The sequence below is a fragment of the Phragmites australis genome, chromosome 6 (genome assembly GCF_958298935.1).
Source record: "Phragmites australis chromosome 6, lpPhrAust1.1, whole genome shotgun sequence".
NCBI lineage: Eukaryota > Viridiplantae > Streptophyta > Magnoliopsida > Poales > Poaceae > Phragmites > Phragmites australis.
The window spans coordinates 5,882,144-5,902,038 of record NC_084926.1 but is presented as its reverse complement, the minus strand read 5'-3'; the positions used below and the strand labels follow the sequence as shown (position 1 = coordinate 5,902,038).

At 45.1% G+C, this 19,895-nt stretch overlaps 3 protein-coding genes and 1 pseudogene across 4 annotated transcripts; 2 read left to right on the top strand and 2 right to left on the bottom strand.

Moving 5' to 3' along the window:
* The first annotated feature begins 279 nt into the window (after positions 1-279).
* On the top strand, positions 280-2,592 carry LOC133920811 (aluminum-activated malate transporter 9-like; annotated as a pseudogene).
* A 209-nt stretch (positions 2,593-2,801) lies between these two features.
* Positions 2,802-8,529, bottom strand: LOC133920810 (aspartyl protease APCB1-like). Its single transcript, XM_062365381.1, has 10 exons — positions 8,461-8,529; positions 5,828-6,567; positions 4,848-4,965; positions 4,419-4,642; positions 4,074-4,310; positions 3,738-3,891; positions 3,584-3,666; positions 3,365-3,479; positions 3,170-3,242; positions 2,802-3,044 (listed from the first exon to the last, which is right to left on the bottom strand). The coding sequence occupies exons 1-10, from the start codon at positions 8,527-8,529 to the stop codon at positions 2,929-2,931; spliced, it is 1,929 nt and encodes a 642-aa protein (XP_062221365.1). The 3' UTR covers positions 2,802-2,928.
* Positions 8,530-12,332: 3,803 nt separating this feature from the next.
* On the top strand, positions 12,333-15,900 carry LOC133921312 (organelle RRM domain-containing protein 1, chloroplastic-like). Its single transcript, XM_062366127.1, has 9 exons — positions 12,333-12,765; positions 12,862-12,956; positions 13,472-13,712; positions 13,803-13,900; positions 13,995-14,060; positions 14,716-14,787; positions 15,243-15,311; positions 15,406-15,512; positions 15,609-15,900. The coding sequence occupies exons 1-9, from the start codon at positions 12,431-12,433 to the stop codon at positions 15,714-15,716; spliced, it is 1,191 nt and encodes a 396-aa protein (XP_062222111.1). The 5' UTR covers positions 12,333-12,430; the 3' UTR covers positions 15,717-15,900.
* Positions 14,029-17,760, bottom strand: LOC133921311 (pentatricopeptide repeat-containing protein At5g66520-like). Of its 2 annotated transcripts, XM_062366126.1 has the most exons (2): positions 16,106-17,760; positions 14,029-14,184 (listed from the first exon to the last, which is right to left on the bottom strand). In XM_062366126.1, the coding sequence occupies exons 1-2, from the start codon at positions 17,481-17,483 to the stop codon at positions 14,174-14,176; spliced, it is 1,389 nt and encodes a 462-aa protein (XP_062222110.1). In that variant the 5' UTR covers positions 17,484-17,760; the 3' UTR covers positions 14,029-14,173. The 2 variants fall into 2 exon arrangements, with proteins under 2 accessions (XP_062222110.1, XP_062222109.1); XM_062366125.1 differs by lacking the exon at positions 14,029-14,184 and having other exon boundaries at positions 16,019-17,759.
* Positions 17,761-19,895: the final 2,135 nt, after the last annotated feature.

Here is a 19,895-nt window from a genome sequence, read left to right as displayed (position 1 = left end):
GGAGGCAGGACGTCAGCCTCAGCGCGTCGCGGTATGGCGGGACGCCACCGTCGCCTGGCCCTGCTCGCCGGGCGCATTCGCGTCACGTAAAGGCGGCGCGTCGCCGTCGCTCGGTAGGGAGAGGACAGCTTAAGCGCCAGGAAGGGAACGATACCGTATGGCTGGGACTCGGAGAAGGAAACGCAAGCGAAGCCAACCAGGAGTCCGGGGCCTCGAGCTAGTAGTTTCGAAACGACTCCGGGAAAAAGAGAGGCCCCGAGCTCCGGACTGCTCCGCGCGCGCGCGCGCGAGCACCTAACCTAACCTCGCGCCGCGTACGTGGCAAGTGCCAAGAACGCGGCGCCACGCTGCACGATTTCTTCTCGAGCCAATGGGGTCGCTGCCGGCGGGCTTGTCGCCGCAGCTGGGGTCGCTGCGGTCGACGCTGGACCAGCGCGGGAGCCGCTGCTCGCGTTCGACTGGGGCGTCCCCGCCACCAGGGGCGGCGGCGGCGAGGCGTGGGAGGAGGGGGTGAAGGGGTTCGGGCGGCTGCGGAGGGCGGGCGAGGCGGTGCGCGCGGCGGCCGCGGAGATGTGGCCGTTCGCGCGCAAGGACCCGCGGAAGCCGGTGTTCGCGGCGAAGGTGGCCGTGGCGCTCGCGCTTATCACGCTGCTCGTGTTCCTCCGCGAGCCCAGCGACATCGCCAGCCACTCCGTCTGGGCCATACTCACCGTCGTCGTCGTCTTCGAGTTCAGCATCGGTACGTTGCTGCTCCTTGTCTCGGGATCGCCGATCGTCCACTGCTTCGTCGTTGCCTCAAAGAAATCCCGGTATATACATGACAATGAGACGTATATGCAACTCCCTCCATGAAGGAATGTAGCAAGAAAGATATCTTGTTGATTCATGGTTTGGCTAATCAAAGAACGTGCATGGTCACGGACAATTGCACACATTATGTTTGTTTATGCTCATTAGTACAACAGTCATTTGTTTGTTGTGTATGCCGGAATGTTCAGAATTTTTGACAGATAGCCTTTCAAACCTTTCTCAACCTATATTGGATGGAAAACTGAATTATGCTAAGACATATTTTGTTTGCATCCTTTTGATCAGACAAATTGTACAATCCTCACATGAATACGAAGTTCTGTTTTTTCACCAGCTTTATCAGTTGTTTTTTTGGTGTCCAATCTTTTTGCCCTGTAGGTTTTGTTAGGTCCTCGGTTGTTTTGTAGCTTTGTCGAGTTGGCGGTACAATTGGGAAAATATGATATGGTGGTCCTCATCATGAGCACTATTGTTGTTGGTGAGTATTGGGAATTGCTGAAATCGTTCTGTAAATAATGTATTTTGACGTTTGAACATATATCATTTTAGAAAATGGAAAAATGTTTGGGCCTTTTGCATAGCTTGATGCATACAGTCTTGTATCTTATTACATCATATCAGCTCAAGGCTGACTTCTCACAAGAAATAAATAACAAGCCACACGATGTTTGAACATATCTGATTCATTGTATCTTTCTGTTTACACATTTCGACTGCTTGCATTCTGTGCAACCTTGACAAAGCTGCACCCGAATATGAAACCATAGGAATATACACCCAATCTGGGCGGGAGAGGATTTGCACAAGTTGGTTGCGAAGAATTTTTCTGGTGTCGCAAGATCCTTAGAAGGTATGATCATCTAACATGCATGAATAAATAGGTTTCATTTCCTTTTTTTGCTAAAAATGTCACGATGTGTTATCATATACTCATATACCAATTCCATTTTGTTCTCCGTTATAGGATGTGTTGATGGTTATCTTAGCTGCATGGAATATGAAAGGATTCCATCGAAGGTACTCACACACCAAGCACCTCTCTATAGTGGATACAGGGCAGCCATTGCGGCATCGGCACAGGAGGAAACCCTGGCCCGTTCTTTTCTCCAGATGCAACTCTTCTAGGATTAATGTTCTTGAATTTTTAACAAAGGTGGTATCCCGTGTTTGTAGTTAGGATTTGCTGTTTGGGAGCCTCCACATGAACCTTACAAGATGATGAAATAGCCTTGGAGGAGCTACACCAAAGTTGGTGCATTGAGGCATTGTTCCTTCGCAGTCATGGCGTTGCACGGGTGCATATTATCAGAGATTCGGTTTTGTGCATCTCATTTCATAAAGATGGGAAGACATTCAGCGGCATGAAGGAACTGCACAAATCCATGATGGTACCAATGCTGCCGACGATGGAAACAAGGATGAATTGCCCGAGCACACCGCTGTCAATCTTGGGGCAGTGCACAAGTCAAAGAGCTTTGCTACGAACCCATTCCTTGGCAGATTCGATTCAGGATCAACGGTGGATGGTTTGTTTAAGCCACAATGAATCAATCATGTTGGCCTGCCCGGCTATCGTTCCATCCAAGCCTACCATTTGAAGTTGAGGAATCAAGAACATACGAGAGCGCAAGCGCCTTGTCGCTGGCCACCTTTGCATCTCTTCTCAGTGAGTTTGTTGCTCGGCTCCAGAACCCTGTTGATGCATTTGAAGTGAAAAGGCCAACTTCAAGGTCCCCGTGGAGGAGCCTTATGCTACCAGCAGGGAGACTTGTGGGTTTTTAGTTAGAATATGAAAATTTTCGATTGAAGAGGTGATGCAGATGACAGGACACCTACCCAGTTTTGTGGAAGCTGAATGGGTAGCCAAATGGTACATTAACCTAGGTAGAAAATGTTCATAATGTAAGTAACGTATCTATAAATTTTTCAGTTTAGAGGAGACAGTATATATACTACACAACACAGTATATACATTACAGACAAGTACAACATACGGTTGGATTTATGAAAATTCCATGTAGAGGAGATAGGATGCATAGCAGCATCTGCAGTTTAATAAGAAATTCTAATGGTATTCACTTTTCAAAATTTACATATCTTTACTGTGTGCAATGCTCATCAGGGGAAGAAGGGAAATCCCTTTTGAGTTTGTGGCTTGTTGCAATCTGAATTTGCCCATCCAATCTGCCACCGTTGATTGTCATACACAACTAACTTGCCACGCAGAGAAACATCTACATCCAACAACAGGAAAGGACCATTCAAAGTTTGACAATATTGACTATTTCACTATATAGCAGGGCATATTGAATGGGTAAAGATAAAATCCAAGTGTTAGAAGAAAGAAGCTCATCTATACCTCCGACTATAATGGTTGACCCGTGATTAATCTCCGTTCCATTGAGAAGCCCTAGACAGACATTCCCTTTATCCTGGAAAAGGTCCACCAAGAAAAAGAACATATACATCAATTTTAGCATAGAACTCAGGTTAGACATGTTGATAGACAATAGAAGATCTAACAGTAACCTAGGATGAATGCAAAGAAACTTACACTAATGATCAAGTAATCCTCAGGAGAAATAGTGAATGTTTTAGACATGAAAAGCCATTTTTTCCCAAAATGAAGGTTCAAGGGCTTGAAGAACTGCTTGACATCTTCCAGATACCTGGACAACAAAATACCATTAAGGGCAGGTAGTTTCTCAGATGCAGAGTTGCCAGTTGAAATTCCTCTGTGAAGAGACAATCTATCAAAGTTCCGTTATTTTACCTCACAGGAAAATCAGCTTTCCAGCATAAAGGTAATGTCCGATCTGAACTATCTTGGACAAAACCCGGGGAGACATATTTAATCTGTGAATTTAAAAAGAAAGTAAGAGGATGTTGAATATTCATCCTTATGAACAATTGCTAGCAATACTCACAGCTGCAATGAGGTTTTCGTATATTTCATTTGGGAGGTACGTATACGAGCTTCCACTGTCAAAAATAACGTGAACTGAGTTTCCTGTCTGCTCATGCATACTGACATGCTGATCTCCATATTTTACATTCTGGGCCTGTGTGTGATATAAGTTACTGGAAATTTGAAAAAAAAAACAAGGTCATGAAAGAGAATGGGTGGAATTTGTCTAAGATTTTTGGGGATTGTTGCAACAGAAGCACAAAACAATTCTGCTAAAGATAAATTACCCAAAAGGGAAATGGTGATGATGGCAATACATGCAATTAAATTTTCAAAGAAAAATGATAAGACTTACTCTGGACCACTTCGAATAGAAGTCCATGTCATTCCCCATCTTGGTACATAATCATCACCAAGAAACATATATCCTCCCCCACCTGTCTCTCTAGTGATACAATGGCCAAAAACGTTGGAAATAATCCCGTGGCTAGCCAGCTGACTGGGAAGGCTTATCGCTGCACTGCTAAGTCCAAGGATCCCATCAGTCTTTGCTGGTGAGGACAAAAGCTGGCCTTGCTGATCATATGCACACCTAGATTCCGTAGATAGCAAAAAGTTAGATGATCTGGCATTATTTTTTCTAATGCATCACAGTATCATACATGTACAAGAGATCTGCTTCTGAAAGGTTTGAACGTACCCAAAGACAAAGTCTAGCTTTTCCCTTCCACCATTGGTCGCGATCAGATGCATATCATCCCTCGCAAGGACACCCATGGAGGAACTTTGGTCTGCATATTCAATTTCATAGTCACACTGCTTGCAGGTTTCACAGTAGTTCTGGTTTCCTTGCAACTCTTGGCATAACAAATCCCTGGGAGGGACTATCTTTTCTTTTGCTGGCTTATATAAAGGATGAGGTCCCTGAAATTATGACACACATGCTCATCAGAGAGAAGTACAATGAACTTCAGGAACAATGAGGCTAATTGCAAATGACTAGAACTGAGATATCCATATTGTTTTTTATTAATAAGATATCCAAAGTAGTGAATGGAGATCCTCGTGTAGCTTATCAAATGCATGTTACTAGAATTAGAATTGACATAGCTGATGTTTGATTGCATACTTTCGCGCAGTTTGTACATGGTGCATCACACTGGATCCATGTCAAGTCGCTTCCGGTATCAACATCAAGAAAGTACGGTCTTGGAGGATTGCCAACAAAGATTGATGTATAATACTGGCTGCAGGTTGTGTAAAAAAATATTAGCTTCAACAGAACAAGCATGACATGTTAGTCTGTCTGAACATTCCTTGCACTTGCATTGTCCACCGAAGACTTCTAGACACATAAATATAACGAATTGCCAACCCAGAATACAGACATTAGTATGCTAAAGTGGCTAAGCTCTCCTTTTCAGTCCCTACCGAGCAATTCCTCTCACCGAGTGACGAATCTTGATCTTCTATACAAAATCGCTCCGTTCCTGATGTCCGATAATCTTTTTCTTAATCCAGCAGTCTGTTCCTTGCCCAAATCCGAGCCACCTTGCCGTAGCACCACCACCATCGCACTCCTCTTATCCAGGGGCAATCCCTTTTTGCCATTACAGAGCCTAGCCACATCACCGTCCACGTGTAGCACCACGTAGGCAAAACCACCTTTAAAACTGCCACAGGGGGTTATTTAGTCGGTTTTTGATAATTCGGGGGTTAACTAGACGAACCTCAATAGGTGGGGGTGAAGTAGACTTATTCCTACTCATAAATACACCTACATCAAAACTAAGAAGATTCCAGACCTATCTAAGAAACGAAAAAGGCTTGTAATTCAACGATAATAGCAATATTCCCAAACCTGCATTTGGTGCTTACAAATCAGAAAATCTAATAACATCTAAACCTAGCTTCGTCGTTCAGTGGGATCCAAAAGTTTTAGCTGATTCCACCCCAAATCAGATACATGGAACACAGTGCGACCGCAGTTGATCACCAACACAAACATCCTCCTCCAAACTAATCTAAAGAACTTTCTATTGAACCAAATCATAAAGGAGCAATCGCTAGACTCGAAATCAGATGGAAAGCCTGCGCAATTGTACGCACCCATCGGGGAAGACATTGCCCTTGATCGGGAGCAAAGCCGTCGAGTTCGTCCCCATCGCGGCTGCCTTCTTGACCTCCATCTTGTTCCTCGCACTCCTGCCGCCGCCGCCGTCGACCCTCCTGGCGGCGAGCTTGACGTCCCCGAACTCCCGCAGCGCGCGCCCCTGCCGCGCCTTGGGGTACAGCGGCAGCAGGAAGGACCTGGTCTCGTTCCGTTCCTTCTGCGCCTCCTGCTCCTCCATCCCCAGGAACTGCACGGCCAAGTCCGAGGAGAAGCAGTAGTACGCCGCGACCGCGACCGCCCCCAGCACGAGGGCTATCGCCGCCAGCCGCCTAGGGGAGAGAACCCGCCTCGAACGCCTAGCCTCCGCCACCGCGGGGAACCCCATCGCCGGCGCCGGGGGCGGGGGCGCGGGGTCGTCGCTGTAGGTGAAGGCGGTGATGGTCTTGCCCTTGGAGGGCTGGTCCGGGGGAGGGAGGGTGATGATGACCACCCCGTGAAGCTGCGGCTGCTCCGCCGCCGGCGGAGGTGGCGGAGGCATCTCCGGCGAGATCCCGGCGGCGCTTCCGGAAGGGGAGGCAGGGTCAGAGGAGGCGGCGAGGGCGAGCCATGGGAGGCGAGTGAGGAGGATAGGGGGTGGGTCCGGGTAGGTGGTTTTGGTGTGAGGACTTGGAGCTCTGCGCGCTGTGATTAGATCATTGACTTTGACTTTCTCGCCGGAATTATTCGACGGTTTGTTCTAGGAAACTACGATTGTTTTCGTTAGCGACGCGGATTAGCGTCACGCGTGACAGTAACCTCGGTAGAAATGTCTTGAAAACTCTTACGACTCGTGCATTACTGCTACTAGCTAAGTGGCTGTAAGCTACAATAAAAATATAAAAATTAAATATAGTAATATCAGATATAAATTTAAGTATAAAGATATAAATGCGTATGGTAATATCGTCTAACGAATATGCTAGAAGCAACGTTATAGTTTGATTTTAGATAAGATCTGAACTAGAGAAGAAAATTATCCACTAATTTCTCTTCTAATTTATTTATTTATTTTTATTAGTAAAATAGATCTCATATCCCTAACCGGTAACAAGAAAAAAAAATAGATGATAAAATTGTATAGTTATTCTAACTTTATGAGTTTTTATTAAATAAAAAAAGAATAGAAAAATATATAACAGAAAAGATAACTCGTATTTTATATAATAGAAATATTACCCATGTTTCTAAGCGACGCCTAGAACTTCATGAGAGCTGCTCAGTTTTATTGGTTTGTGATCTTACTTTTTCAAGGCGTAACGGTAGTTTACTGGTTTGTGAGACCTTATCTGTTATACTCACTTTAGTCACAAATAAATGTTATTTTAAATATTTACGCTGTCATCTTAAACATAATTTTAATTACTATTTTTTATATATTTATAAAATACGGCAAAAAAGTGTTTTATTGCGAAATTGCTTTTCAAGACAAATATACTAATACCATTTTCAAATATCAAATTTTATCATAAAAAGTAGTTTATAACTAAAATTTTAAATAATTAACTACACACAATTTAAATCAACACTTATTTATGGTCAAAAGGAGTAGCTGCTGTTAAAAAGCGTGACCATGGAGCATGGATGGGGAACATTATTCTGTTCCTGGCAATTCTTAAGGCCGGTATTTTATTCGTCCATACTACATTGACATTTTTAGATGGCTTTTATCTTTGTATTACAGTTATATTGTATTTTTTTCTTTAACTGTATCATAGCATATACGATGAGACATAAAGTAGATTTTTGCCAAAGACATTTAATGTATCTTTGAATTTTGAATCACAACCACATCCTAACACGGGAAAAAAAAAGATGGAAGATGTGGATCTAGTGCTTCTACACATGCAAATCAAATTAGGTACTAGGCAATCCACTTTTGAATTTTGAACCACAACCATGAGAGGTCTTGCCACTTATACCTTTATTAACCTTTTTGCTCCACTCGTACCGGATCAAAGTATAATCTTTTGAATTTTGAATCTTTTGCCGTCGGAGAGAGCTATTTTTTAGTATAGAATTATGCTATTAAATATATCCAAGCTTGTGTTCAGATATATAATCGTGTCATTGAACATGTCCAAGTTTATGTTCATGTGCAACTGAACATGTACAAGCTTATGTTCGGATAGAGAATCATGCACATACACGGTACATGGCACATGAAGACTTTGAATACATAATACTAATACGTCTTGCGCTATTGAAATTTAAAGAAATGATATATATATCACATTTTGATATTTAAAGAAATGGGTAGCTATATAAACTAATAACAAGAGCGTAAATATAAACCAAAGATAAGTAAAAGTAAGATAAATAATTTAATGATTAGTTATGATTTATGGATCACTCAAGTATTACACTTATGATAAGTAAAATAAAATAATATTAAGTACAAACTGGTACATTATTATAAGTGTACGCCACACGGCATTTCTACATCAACCAAGCGCCATGAACAAGGTACACCTACCACTAGGTACCTATCTATACTTTTAAAAAATAAAAAAACTTATTAAATTAGTGAATATCAGAGATATATACCACTAGGTACTATTAGGAATAAGGTACACGTAACCCAAATCAGCACCTTGCAGCACCACATGAGGGCCCCCTCCGCCACATTCTCCTGTTGTCTCCCGTCAACACCAGGCGCCATTCGCTGGGATGGCCAGGGAGGGACAATCTATAAGCCTCACCGTCATCAGGTCCACATGCACCCTCGGCGGTGACCTCCCCACTATGGATTCGTCGCGAGGGACAATATTTGACTAAATTACTTGTGAAGATCAAGTAACTAAAGATATGGTATTATCAATTAGGTTTTATGGATTAACCAGTGTGCTTTATGCTTGAGGGTGAATTGGGATTAAATTCCATAAAAAGTCATGAGTTGAATTGGCGTATTCAATATGACAAGTCGGAAGAGCAAGATCAAGACAAGCGTGGTGGACAATTTGTGTGCTTGATGCTTATGGTTCATGTCTAAATGGTTAATCGGATGAAGATGATAAAAGAGAGAAGTCTTCCATGCTTGGTGCATGGGAAGCGATCATGTAAAATCCATCAAGCTTTCAGAAGATCAAGTGAATATCAAAATGGAAGCGAGTAATCATCTTCATTAAGATAAGAGGAGTTGATGATGAGCCTTAAAAAGCTATGAGAAGCATCGGGACTTGGATGATGTATTTGTTAAGTTCGACGTGATTGCTCAAGGCAAAGATATAACTATAATACATTTTCTAGTTTTGTCGGTCTCAAGGAGTTTGATGGGAGACCGAGTTATAGGATCGATAGCCGTACTATCAAAAGGGACTACCAAAAGCGTTGCTCGATTGTTGTGTCGAGTGCTCAAACCATGTACTTAGTGCGAGATGGGTTTATGTTGAGAGTTCACTTTAGCAGTCCGGGGTATCTAAATGGTGTTTTAGATTTAACCTTTTGTGTTGTCAGCCTTAGTAGTGAAAAGTGGTTGTAGCTAAGGTTTAGTGGTGTTTGATATGTTTCATGTGATCGTGCGCGAGTTCGGGAGTGTTTCGAAGGGTGAACTCCTCAAGCGGGGATCCAGAGGGACCCCCTTTGAGATTCGGCCGGGGGTATGATTCTGAATCCGCTTCGTAGGTAAAATAAATGGGAGTAAATGAGATGCAGGTGGAGGTGGAATGATCGGATGCAGGAAGGAGTAAATGCTCAGAGGATTTTTAGACAGGTTCGGGCCGCACTGAGTGTAACACCCTACTCCTGTGTATATGCTATAAATCCTTTGAAAATATCTCTCTGAGGATCTGTTGGGTTACAAGAATATTTGTCTAAGTCTAGAGCTTCGTGCTCCTTGTTCTTTGAGACTCGTCGATGTGTTTCGTGCTTCGGTGTTGGTCGTCCTCTGTCGCGTCTGTCTTCTCCGGGGAGCCCGCCCTGCTTATATACCCGCCGGGGCGGTAGCGTGCCCAGAAAGGATGACGCGAGTTCCAAGGCACCATAAATGGAAAGCAACCGTCATGGGCTGCTGCGTGAGATGACGGGGAGGGTTGAAAACGTGCCCCCGTCTGGTCTTGTTTGTCATCATTCGGCTTTTCGGTGAGTGTTGCGGGGAGGGCCCACCGGGCATCCTCCGAGCAGCCCCGTGTACCAGCCCGGTCAGAGCAGGCCTGAAGCAGCAGGGCGGCAGGCGGTGTGCTTCGAGCTCTGCGATGTTATCCTGAGGCGCGCCGGATGACGCGCGATGGGACCCGTGCATTGAATGCCCCCACGCCTCCCTGCCAGATTGTGGCAGGGACTAACAGCAAGCGTAGCGGGAGTCGTTGGAAGTGACAGGCCACGCGCCCTCTTAATTGCAGCATCGGGCCTTTCACCAGCTGACACCTCACCGCTGAGCCCTTGTGGGGACCATCGGCGAAAGACTTCTCAGGTCCTCGGGGAACTGTGAGTGCTTAGGGGCTACTGTTCGCAGCCTCGAGCACTCTCTCCCGAATATGCTCTCTCTTGGTCCTCGGGGAACCGAGTGCTCGTGGGCCACTGTTCACGGCCCCGAGCACTCTTTCCTGGAACTGACTTCCCTTGGGTCCTCGGGGGGACTCGAGTGCTCGGGGGGTCACTGTTCGCAGCCCCGAGCACTCTCTCCTAGAACTTGGCTTTTCTTATCATTGGCGAACTTGGGTGCTCGGGGACCACTGCGCATGGCCCCGAGCACACTCTTTCCGGTACTTAGTCTTCTCCCGTCATCGGGGAACTCGGTAATCGGGGACCACTGTTCATGAACCCGAGCACCCTCTCCCGAAATTTGGTTTTCTCGGACCTCGGGGAGATAACCCCCGAGGGAGGGCGCCACGTGGCACTATGCTATTCTGGCCTCGGTACTCGGGGACCTCCGGTTCCTATGTCACTGACAGTTACTCTTAGAGACCACCGTCTCCTAGACGACTCAGTGGTGGATTGCTGGTGATCTCCTCAGATAAAGATTGTAATGAGGCCCGGGAGTGGTTGTGGAACTCACCATCTCCGGAGTGGAGAAAGAGTTAGCTATAGTGTAGACGAGGAGTGCATGTGTGCAACCTCGTGATACAAATAGTTGAAAATGACCCGACTCAAGTGTGACCGACCCTCCTCAATAGAGACATAGGATATCGGTGGATATCTAAACTTCGTAACAAATCATTTGCTGCCTTATTTACTTACTCTTGTACTTTACTTTGATATCCATGCTTGAATGCTTGTTTGTATATGCATAAAGTTAATTTCGTAATTCTGAAATCTGTTGTTTTGAATTGATTGGAACTTTCGATTTGAAAAATTGGAACTTTTGATGAACAGTATTAAAACTTCTGATGAACAGTAATTTCCAAATTCCAGATTAGAGTTATCTTGCTTGATTTGAATAATCTTTGTCTCACATTAGGATTGTAAGCTTCATATTGGTTTAGGGTGTTTATACACTAGTTGAGCCTAGCATATTTAGGTTTTTCACTTGTGAAAATTTGTTACTTTATTTTCACTGCAAGTTTAGACCAAATAGTAAAAGAGACGTAGTTTGTTAAAACGCATATTCACCCCTCTCTAGACGACATCATTGTCCTTTTAGCCCTCTTGAAATGGCAGGTAGCTCTCCTGGAGCCGGCGGATGGGGCAATACGGATTCGTTGACTGGTACACCCGTTCCGCAAAGAATCGTTGGGGCCGCCCCCTCTTGGCCGCCAGCGAGGAGTGGATCCATCCCCGTACGGATCTAAGAATGCGAGTGGTGGATCTGACTGCCAATAACTCCACCGAGGGCTAATGAAGTGGAGGTGGTGTAGATTTGGTCGGCGACGAGGTCCTGTACCGGCCTCACCATGGATGGCCCACGCGTGAGCTCCTTGTACCAGCCTTGCTGTGGATGGCCATGGCTGCCATAGATCTCTGTCGCCTCCTCTTGCATGGCTCCATACCAGCTCGTCGTTGGTGAGCTCAGCACCATGGGGAGGAGAGCGAAATGGTTGAAGGAGGTGAGAGGGAGGAGAGAGACGGTGGGAAAAATGAGTGAGAGGAGAGAGAGGGCCGGTCCCTTTATTCTTTACCCGGTCCGTACATATACGGTGGGTCCCGCATATTAGTACAAATTATTATATCTATTTGTTTTCTTCTAACACTTAACTCATATCTCAATACAGAACATGACTGTCAGGATATCGAAAACCCTAGTTGCCGGGACTAAAATCCCTTCCTGCATTGATGGCAATACAAGAATCATCGCCATCTTGTCTCTGATCCAAGCCACGGAGTCGCAATGTTATCCTGGCAGAGGTGGACCGCTTCCTTCCTCTGCACGACTCTCAGCAGTCCGATCTCAACTGAGCAGCCCAGATCCAACCGCTACAGTACATCCGTCGGCCCGACACGAAAAATGAAGTATCAGCCCATTGGGCTGAGATAACTTACGGCCCACCACCACAAGGCCGCAAGATATTTATCTCGTGGCCCTCACGGACCTCGTCTTCTCCCACCTAGCCGAACCGGTAGCCGCTCCCGCGAGCTCGCCTCGCAGTCGCACCCACCCGTCGGTTTGGCACGCCGCCGCGCCGGAGATGGACGCCGTGCTACTCCCCCTCCTCCTCGGCGGAGGACTCTCCGTATCCGCCTCCACCGCCGCCCGAACCGTCTCGATCCCTCACCTCTCGCCGTCCGCCCTCCGCGCGAGCTCAACCGCTCGCCACCGGCGCCGTCGCCTTTCTCCCCTCCTCGCCGCCACCGCCGCATCACCTTTCGCGCCACTCCCCTCCGGTTCGTCTGAGATCCATTCGAGTTGCTCCAGGTGGGTAGTGATGATGGATACGCCCCCCGCGGCCGCGGGAGGCAGCGGGGTGTCCCGCGCGGAGGCCGTGGATTACTACGCTGCCACACTGGCCAGGGTTGTGGGAAGGTGAGGAGATCGGCGTTCTGTGGCCAACGAGAGCATTCAGCTTCTTTTCAACGGTTTCAGATGCTGTAAACATTGTGCTCTGGGTGATGTACGCAGTGAGGAGGCACAGATGCGCATATATGAGGCTTCGTGGGATGGGAGCTATGAGTTCCGCTGCGAGATCGACGAGGAAGCGTCAAGGGAGCTTGCAAGTACGTTTTTGAATCCCTCAGTGAAGTGAGTTGTGCAAAAATTGATGCGCTTTCGTGCTCCTTTATGTAATTTTGTGCAAACAGGTGAATTCTATTGTGATGGTACTAAATGTTCAGTTAGCGTAACCTTCGTTTTGTCCATTTTCATGCAACACAGTTGCACTAGATTTATCTAAGTTTAATCCTGCAGTGTGAAAAATGCGCAAACTGTGGATAATTATACAGGTCTGTCTATGACTGCTGTCTTCCTTATGACACCATCCGCTGAATAATTTTAATTGCATACGTTCTCCTTCTTCAGATTCAGATATACTATAGGGAAGTGGTTTTGGTGTGCCACGGTACCGTTTTGATAAGATTGTTAGTTTAAGTATTGCATCAATTGTTAGACTGATTTTGATGCTGCACTTGAAAATTAGCACCTCTGATTAACAAGTGAAAAGTACTTGAAGAGATATATGCTTGGAAGTTGAAACTCATATCTATTTGCTTCTTATGCTCTTATCAACTTACAGAGATGCCTGGAGTGTTGTCTGTTCGGCCGGATATGGGTGATGGATCAGAGAAGGATAGTCCCATCTCGAGTCTCTCAACAGCTAACGTTGTAAGCATCAGCGACGGTGCTTCTAATAACTCATCTTCAAGTGGGAAAAATGAGTTTTGGCTTGTCCGAATGGAGAAGCCTGGAGTTGAAGTCGTGACAAAGGCACAAATGGTGGACCTTTGTACCCAAATCCTAATGAAAGTGTTGGGGAAGTATGTAGTCTCACCATCAACCTAACTATTACTTTGCTTTCTGTCTGCCCTGTGAGTGACAAGATTATTGCTATCTTCTTTTTTTCCCAGTGAAAAGGATGCCCAAGTTAGCATATATCACATTTCATGGGAGAGGGATTATGGTTTCTGCTGTCATATTGATGAAGAGTGTGCAAATGAGTTAGCTGGTGAGCATCTTGGGCAATGACATCCTTTACAGAGAATTCTGTCTATTCATCTCCTGTCTTTGGATTACACTGAGAAGTTAACTTTGCATACCAGACGTTCCTGGAGTGTTATCTGTTCGACCAGATACAAATTTTGGATCAGACAACAAAGATTACAAAGGTTCTCTCTCATCCCTTCTCATTTCTTTACACTGTTATCTTAAACCCTATCATAGTTGTTCCTTCTTGTAATTGTATGTGCATCATTGACAACCAAAGTTCCTTCCTCGCTCGCTATTCAAGACCTGTTGTGTTGCATTTCAATATGGGGAAACATCAATGCTGCTAAGCAAAACTTGTGCCCTGATTGTTCGAGAAAAAAACGTGTGCCCTGATTTAACTTGTTTCCATTCTAACGAGATATTTAGAGTCAATGATCTGGAACTTTGTATTAATCAACCAACTAGTTTTCGAAACCAGGCAGTTTCTAGAATAAACAGGATTCTGTTTTTTTTTTTTTTGCCCCAAAACTGAAACCCTGTCTTTTCCTACTAAGCAGCATCATGCTCTATCACCAGTCCTTACTTCCTTCCTGCTAAAAAAATGGCATGATATTTTTGGCCCTTATTACTCTGACTTGATCAACAATAAGAAGGATGTCATTTATTCCATTTTTGTTGTTAATCCATGGATCTTAATTTGGTCTGAACCTGTTGATTCTGTTACGCTTTGTACCCTCATTACCTAGTAGGTCTAGGGTACACCTTACATATTGGGTGTTCGCGCCTTTAAGTAAGAGTGGATAAACAGATTGTAAATGTTTTTGATGGTTTCAGGTGATGATAGCTTGAAATCATCAGAAGGGACTCAGGTGGCTGATGTCAAAACTAAAAGGCTCTTTGTTACAGGTGAAGTGCCTTGCATGCATTTCGACTCATTTGTTTGTTTATCTATCATTTGCATGTGGATGATGTCTTCTCTGCTTTGCCTAAAGTAAAATTTCTGCGCCTTTCTGCCCAACTTAGGATGTTGAGTCAAGCTGAATTTCTATGCCCGATTTTCTTATCTTGTGCCTAGCTGAGTTTTGCAAATTATACAATTTAATCCTACTTGAGAGCGGGTAGCCCTGCTCAGAACTATTGGTTAGATGCAAGGCAGGAGTAGAAAGGAACAAGCTAGTCTTCATCAGAGATTATGAAATGCAAACAGTCTTCATCAGATTACTGGCCATAAGAGAATGGGAGATGCAAACTTCCATTTCTCCCATTCGTAAGGCCAACAGCATTAACAAGTATATGCTATGGTAGGAAATCAGATCTATTTTGATCTTGCTGTTCTTTTTTTTGTATACTGTTTCTGGCAGGGCTTTCGTTTTACACATCTGAGAAAACTTTACGGGCAGCCTTTGAGCCTTTCGGTGAGCTGGTTGAAGGTTTGTGATAGTACTGCAGGAATGTTTTAATTTGTACCCATTCATTCATCTCTTTGCGTTTGGGATGCTGATTCATTGAACTGATCTATTACAGTCAAGATAATAATGGACAGGATATCGAAAAGATCAAAAGGGTATGCCTTCATAGAATACACTACTGAGGAAGCTGGAGGTGCTGCTCTGAAAGCAATGAATGGACAGGTAGGTCACTAAAATCCATTTGCCATTGCTAGCGTTTTTAAGGTTGCAGGATATTCATACACCTCTTGAAACTCACGGTTGTGCTTTTATTTGCAGATAATAAACGGCTGGATGATAGTTGTTGATGTTGCTAAAACCAGATCAAGAGATCATCAATCTGGTCAACTAAATCAAACATTTCGACCATCCTATCATACTAGATGACTGTTTAATGTACAAAACTAAACAGCTGTAGGTAGAGATAAGCGGTTACTAGTTGGGCCATGTACTTCAGTCTCCTGCTCTTGTGCTCATTGCTGGAGGACGCTCCCAACAAAAAAATATGTAAATGCAGCTAAAGTGCACAAGTACTAACATGTACTAAATCAATTTATTCGCTGATACAGCATTGTTCTTGTTCATAATAGGTTGAATAGATGTTTTATATGATGTAAATCTTATTAACAATTTATAAACTCTCTCCAAAGAAAATGATTGCAATTGTACAAGCAGCAAAAAAATTTATGATCAAAATGCTGAAGGAGTGAGTGTATCAGGTTTACATGCAGCTGATGTCAAATTAGGTTTCAAATCTGCCAACATCTGATAAATACCTTCGCTTTCCGTATGCAACTTGTCTGCAGTGGCAAAGGAATGTACATTTCCATCCACCTCGATCCAGCTGAGCCCAGGTTTCTTCGTTACTCCATGCTCCTCCATCCTCCTCCTCGTCCTCTTCAACTCCTTCCATTGTTTAGCTCGCGCATAAGTGTTCGATAACAGCACATACGAGCTGCCATGACTTGGTTTTGCGTCTGCCAACTTTGAAGCAGCTAGCTCTGCCATCTCGACATTGCCATGGCTGCGGCAGGCTGCTAGTAGTGAGCTCCAGATTACAAAACCCGGATCTTCTGGAAGATTGCTTGCAAGACTGAAGGCCTCTTTCAAGAACCCAGCACGTCCAAGGAGATCAACCAAGCAGCCATAGTGTTGGATCGTTGGCATGATTCCCACGCTCCTCATTAGGCCGAAGTACTTGAAACCTTCATCAACAAGCCCGCCATGGCTGCAGGCATTCAAGACGGCTATGAAGGTGACACCATTAGGCTCAATGCCCAGTTGCCTCATCTCGTGAAACAATGTCAGTGCCATCTCTGGGTGACCATGTGCTGCAAAACCCGCGATCACAGAGGTCCAGTGCTCCACATTCTTGTTGGAGACGCTTGAGAAGCAACTGTGTGCAGCAACCATGCTCCCACACCTTGTGTACATGTTGATCAGTGTGACACCAAGAGCACCGTCCAGTGAGAACTGCCGCCGGAGAACATACCCGTGCGCGCTCCTCCCAAGTCCAAGCAGACCAATATCACGAACCGCCGATACGAAGCCAACCATCGTGGCCTCATCTGGCGCCAAACCATAATTTGCAGTCATCTCGACAAACAAGTCCACTGCCTCCTGAGCCCAGCCATGCCTTGCGAAACCAGCGATTACAGTGTTCCAAGATACTAGATTGCGCTCTGTCATTTCCACAAACACCTCCCAGGCAGCGTCTAAGTCGCCGGCTCTGACAAGCGCGTCGAGAAGCACGTTCCAGGTGACCACCGTCCTGTCCGGCATTCCATCAAACACCTTCCGCGCGTCGCCCACGCGGCCCAGCCGCGCGTAGGCACGGACCAGGGAGGTGGAGGCGTGGACATCGGAGACGGCCCGCGGGACGCCGGACTTGACGAGGAGCGCGTGCATCTGCTCGGCCTCGGCCGCGGCGGAGGGCAGCCGCGCGCACGCCACGAGCGCGGGCATCAGCGCGGGGTTGGCATCGAGGGCGCGCCCCGCGCGGTGGTGCGCGCGGAAGGCGCGGAGCGCGCCGTCGCCCGATGGCGCGGTGCAGCATCGCGGGGCCGTGGCATTGGAGGCGGGCTTAGAGCGTCGAGGATTTGGCGAGAAATCGGGGGTGGCAGGGGAGAGCAGCGTGCAACCCAAATTGTTCATGGAGGCCCCAATGCTCTGAGCTCAGAACGAGCGCTCGCGAACTAGTTCCCTTTCTTGACGAGGCGTTCGACGCCTGGAGCGAACCACACGCGTGGAAGAAGTCTCCGGGGAAGCGGATGCTCCAGCCCAGCCGTTTTCAACCTTGGTGGCAGTGGCGAGGCGCCGATGGCGCCACCCGCCGGTGACCCCGGGGAGGGGTCAAGGGGGTTGGGGGCAGGCGACGCGGGAGAGCGACACAAGCCGTCGTGGTTGGACGGAAGAGTGGGAAGAAAATGGCATCGTGTGAGGATGAAGATGAATAGAACATGAAGCAACATGGGTCGTTAGATATCTATCCAATGGCCTGGACTCGTTGATTGAACCTTAAATTATTGTCAAAAATTGGCTAGTTCATGGTCAACCAACCAACGATTTTTTAACAAAGTTTTGTAGTGTTATTTGAATTTCCAACAGGGCTCAGGGCCATTGCCTCCGGGTGCTAATCAGCCTCTTCCATTGGGCCTATGCTTAGTGTCGTTGTGAGTAGCACTGTCCTAAAGTGCCATCGGAGATTAACACTAAGCAAGTAAAACAATGGAGTTAATGTGGTGGGGAGCGGTAGAAGACGACGGACAGCGAGCAAGACAAGATTATGTGTCGCCTAGGAGAAGAGAGAGAGGAGGAAGGGAGAGAAGACAACTATATGGTTCTTGAGGCTTAGGTCGTGTGATACAAAGGTACAAAGGAGGAGGTGACAAAGAGGTGGCACCATCTCATAGGAGATGAAGGTGACAATAAGGTGCTAATACTAGCGTGGAATATCGCTCGAGAGAGGACTGGTAGGTAAGAAAAGGAGAGGTGTGGAGAAAAAGAGTAGACAGGACCTAGGAGGGACTACCAAATGGGGGTTATCTATGAAATTTGGAGAAATCGGAATCTGCTCACCCTTAGGTGGAAATTCCAAGGATGACAAGGGCCTGAAAGAAAAATGGTCAGGTGAGGACTACATGTTGATTTTGGAGGAATGCAAGGGTCTTATGAAAAAAAAGGGTGCATGTGGGAATTGGGCCGATACGGTGCGAGCGGGATGACAACTCCTAAAATCAAGGCGGCGTGGTCCTCAGCAAGGGCACGGTTTCACGCAGGCATGAGGAGTAGTTTTTTTATTTGGTTTGCTGTATGCCGGTGTCATTCCAATTCATTAATTCCAAATAGCTCGTAATTGCATTTAAAGTTGCATCTAAAATTGCATTTATTCATTCCAATTCCAAATAGCTCATAGTTGCGCAGGATATTATGAGGCAATAGTATAGGATATGATGGGTGCCCATACTTTAACAACACTAAGAGAAAGCCAAGAAAATTCATCCTAACATTCCAATTCCAAATAGCTCATAGTTGCACAGGATAGTAGAAGAGGCAATGGTATGAGATATAACGGGTACCCATGCTTTAATAACACTAAGAGAAAACCTAGAAAATTCATCTTAATTTTGATCTTTCAACTTTCGGACTGTATGATTCTTTCTCCTAATTCCTAATTTCGGATTTTTTAGGAATGTAAGCTTAATTGTTAGGCATCTATGTGCCGGTCTGTCATTCCTTCTAATTTATTATATATGCTAATTAAGTGTCCGTGCGTTATAACAAAAATCCATATTCTACACTATAAACATTAACTATGTTTCTATCAGAGCATATAAATTTGCACCCCTAAAACCGCCTAACACCACTCCAGGAGCAATGCTGAGACTAGAAGCAGATTGCCAATTTGCCGCGGGGTCCAGATGAGGGTTTGTTGGTGGATAAGCATTAGGGTGGATTTTTTTTTTTTTGGAATAGCAAGTGTGCACGTGTAATTAATAATAGTGTGACAAGAACATGCACATGAAATCAGTAACATTGAGGTAGGAGTTGAAATTTAAAACAAAATATGGTGTATAATTTTATGCACCTATTATATTATTTTAAAAAACTAATGGGTAGAAGTTTATAGTCACCTATTACAATTGTATACAACTGAAATCATGAACAAAAACTTAGGTAAAGAAGAAAAATAAACGATGCAATAGTCATGATAAAAAATAATAGAACAACTAATCTCTCATTCCAAAATGATGCATTATCTGATAGGTTTAATAAATTCTCATAAAAACTTAAGGGGTCTTTAGATTCATTCCCATTGTATTTTAGCAGGCCAACCAAGAATTTCTTTATTAGTTCGTACACATCCTATAAGCATATTATATTTCATTGTAATTGTAAAAATATATATAACAAGATGGATAATTGCTTAATGTAAACCACAACATTATTGAGAACACTCACAATGCAAATCAGCGGTTGTATTTGTGTACCGTTCCACATACGCATAAAGTTAGTAACAAAAAACCTCGAGTCGAACCTATAGAAAAATAAATTGTCATATCTACA

What these genes read in the sequence shown, in the direction of transcription:
- LOC133921311 (XM_062366125.1), bottom strand. Translation starts at nt 17,483, where the DNA reads ATGAACAATTTGGGTTGCACGCTGCTCTCCCCTGCCACCCCCGATTTC.
- LOC133920810 (XM_062365381.1), bottom strand. Translation starts at nt 8,529, where the DNA reads ATGGCGCCTGGTGTTGACGGGAGACAACAGGAGAATGTGGCGGAGGGG. An exon ending in GGCAATGTCTTCCCCGATGG is followed by an intron (nt 4,966 to 5,827) that starts GTGCGTACAATT and finishes CACAACCTGCAG; the next exon opens with CCAGTATTATACATCAATCT. An exon ending in AAAGCTGATTTTCCTGTGAG is followed by an intron (nt 3,480 to 3,583) that starts GTAAAATAACGG and finishes TTTGTTGTCCAG; the next exon opens with GTATCTGGAAGATGTCAAGC.
- LOC133921312 (XM_062366127.1), top strand. Translation starts at nt 12,431, where the DNA reads ATGGACGCCGTGCTACTCCCCCTCCTCCTCGGCGGAGGACTCTCCGTA. An exon ending in CTAATGAAAGTGTTGGGGAA is followed by an intron (nt 13,713 to 13,802) that starts GTATGTAGTCTC and finishes TTTTTTTCCCAG; the next exon opens with TGAAAAGGATGCCCAAGTTA. An exon ending in GTGTGCAAATGAGTTAGCTG is followed by an intron (nt 13,901 to 13,994) that starts GTGAGCATCTTG and finishes TTTGCATACCAG; the next exon opens with ACGTTCCTGGAGTGTTATCT.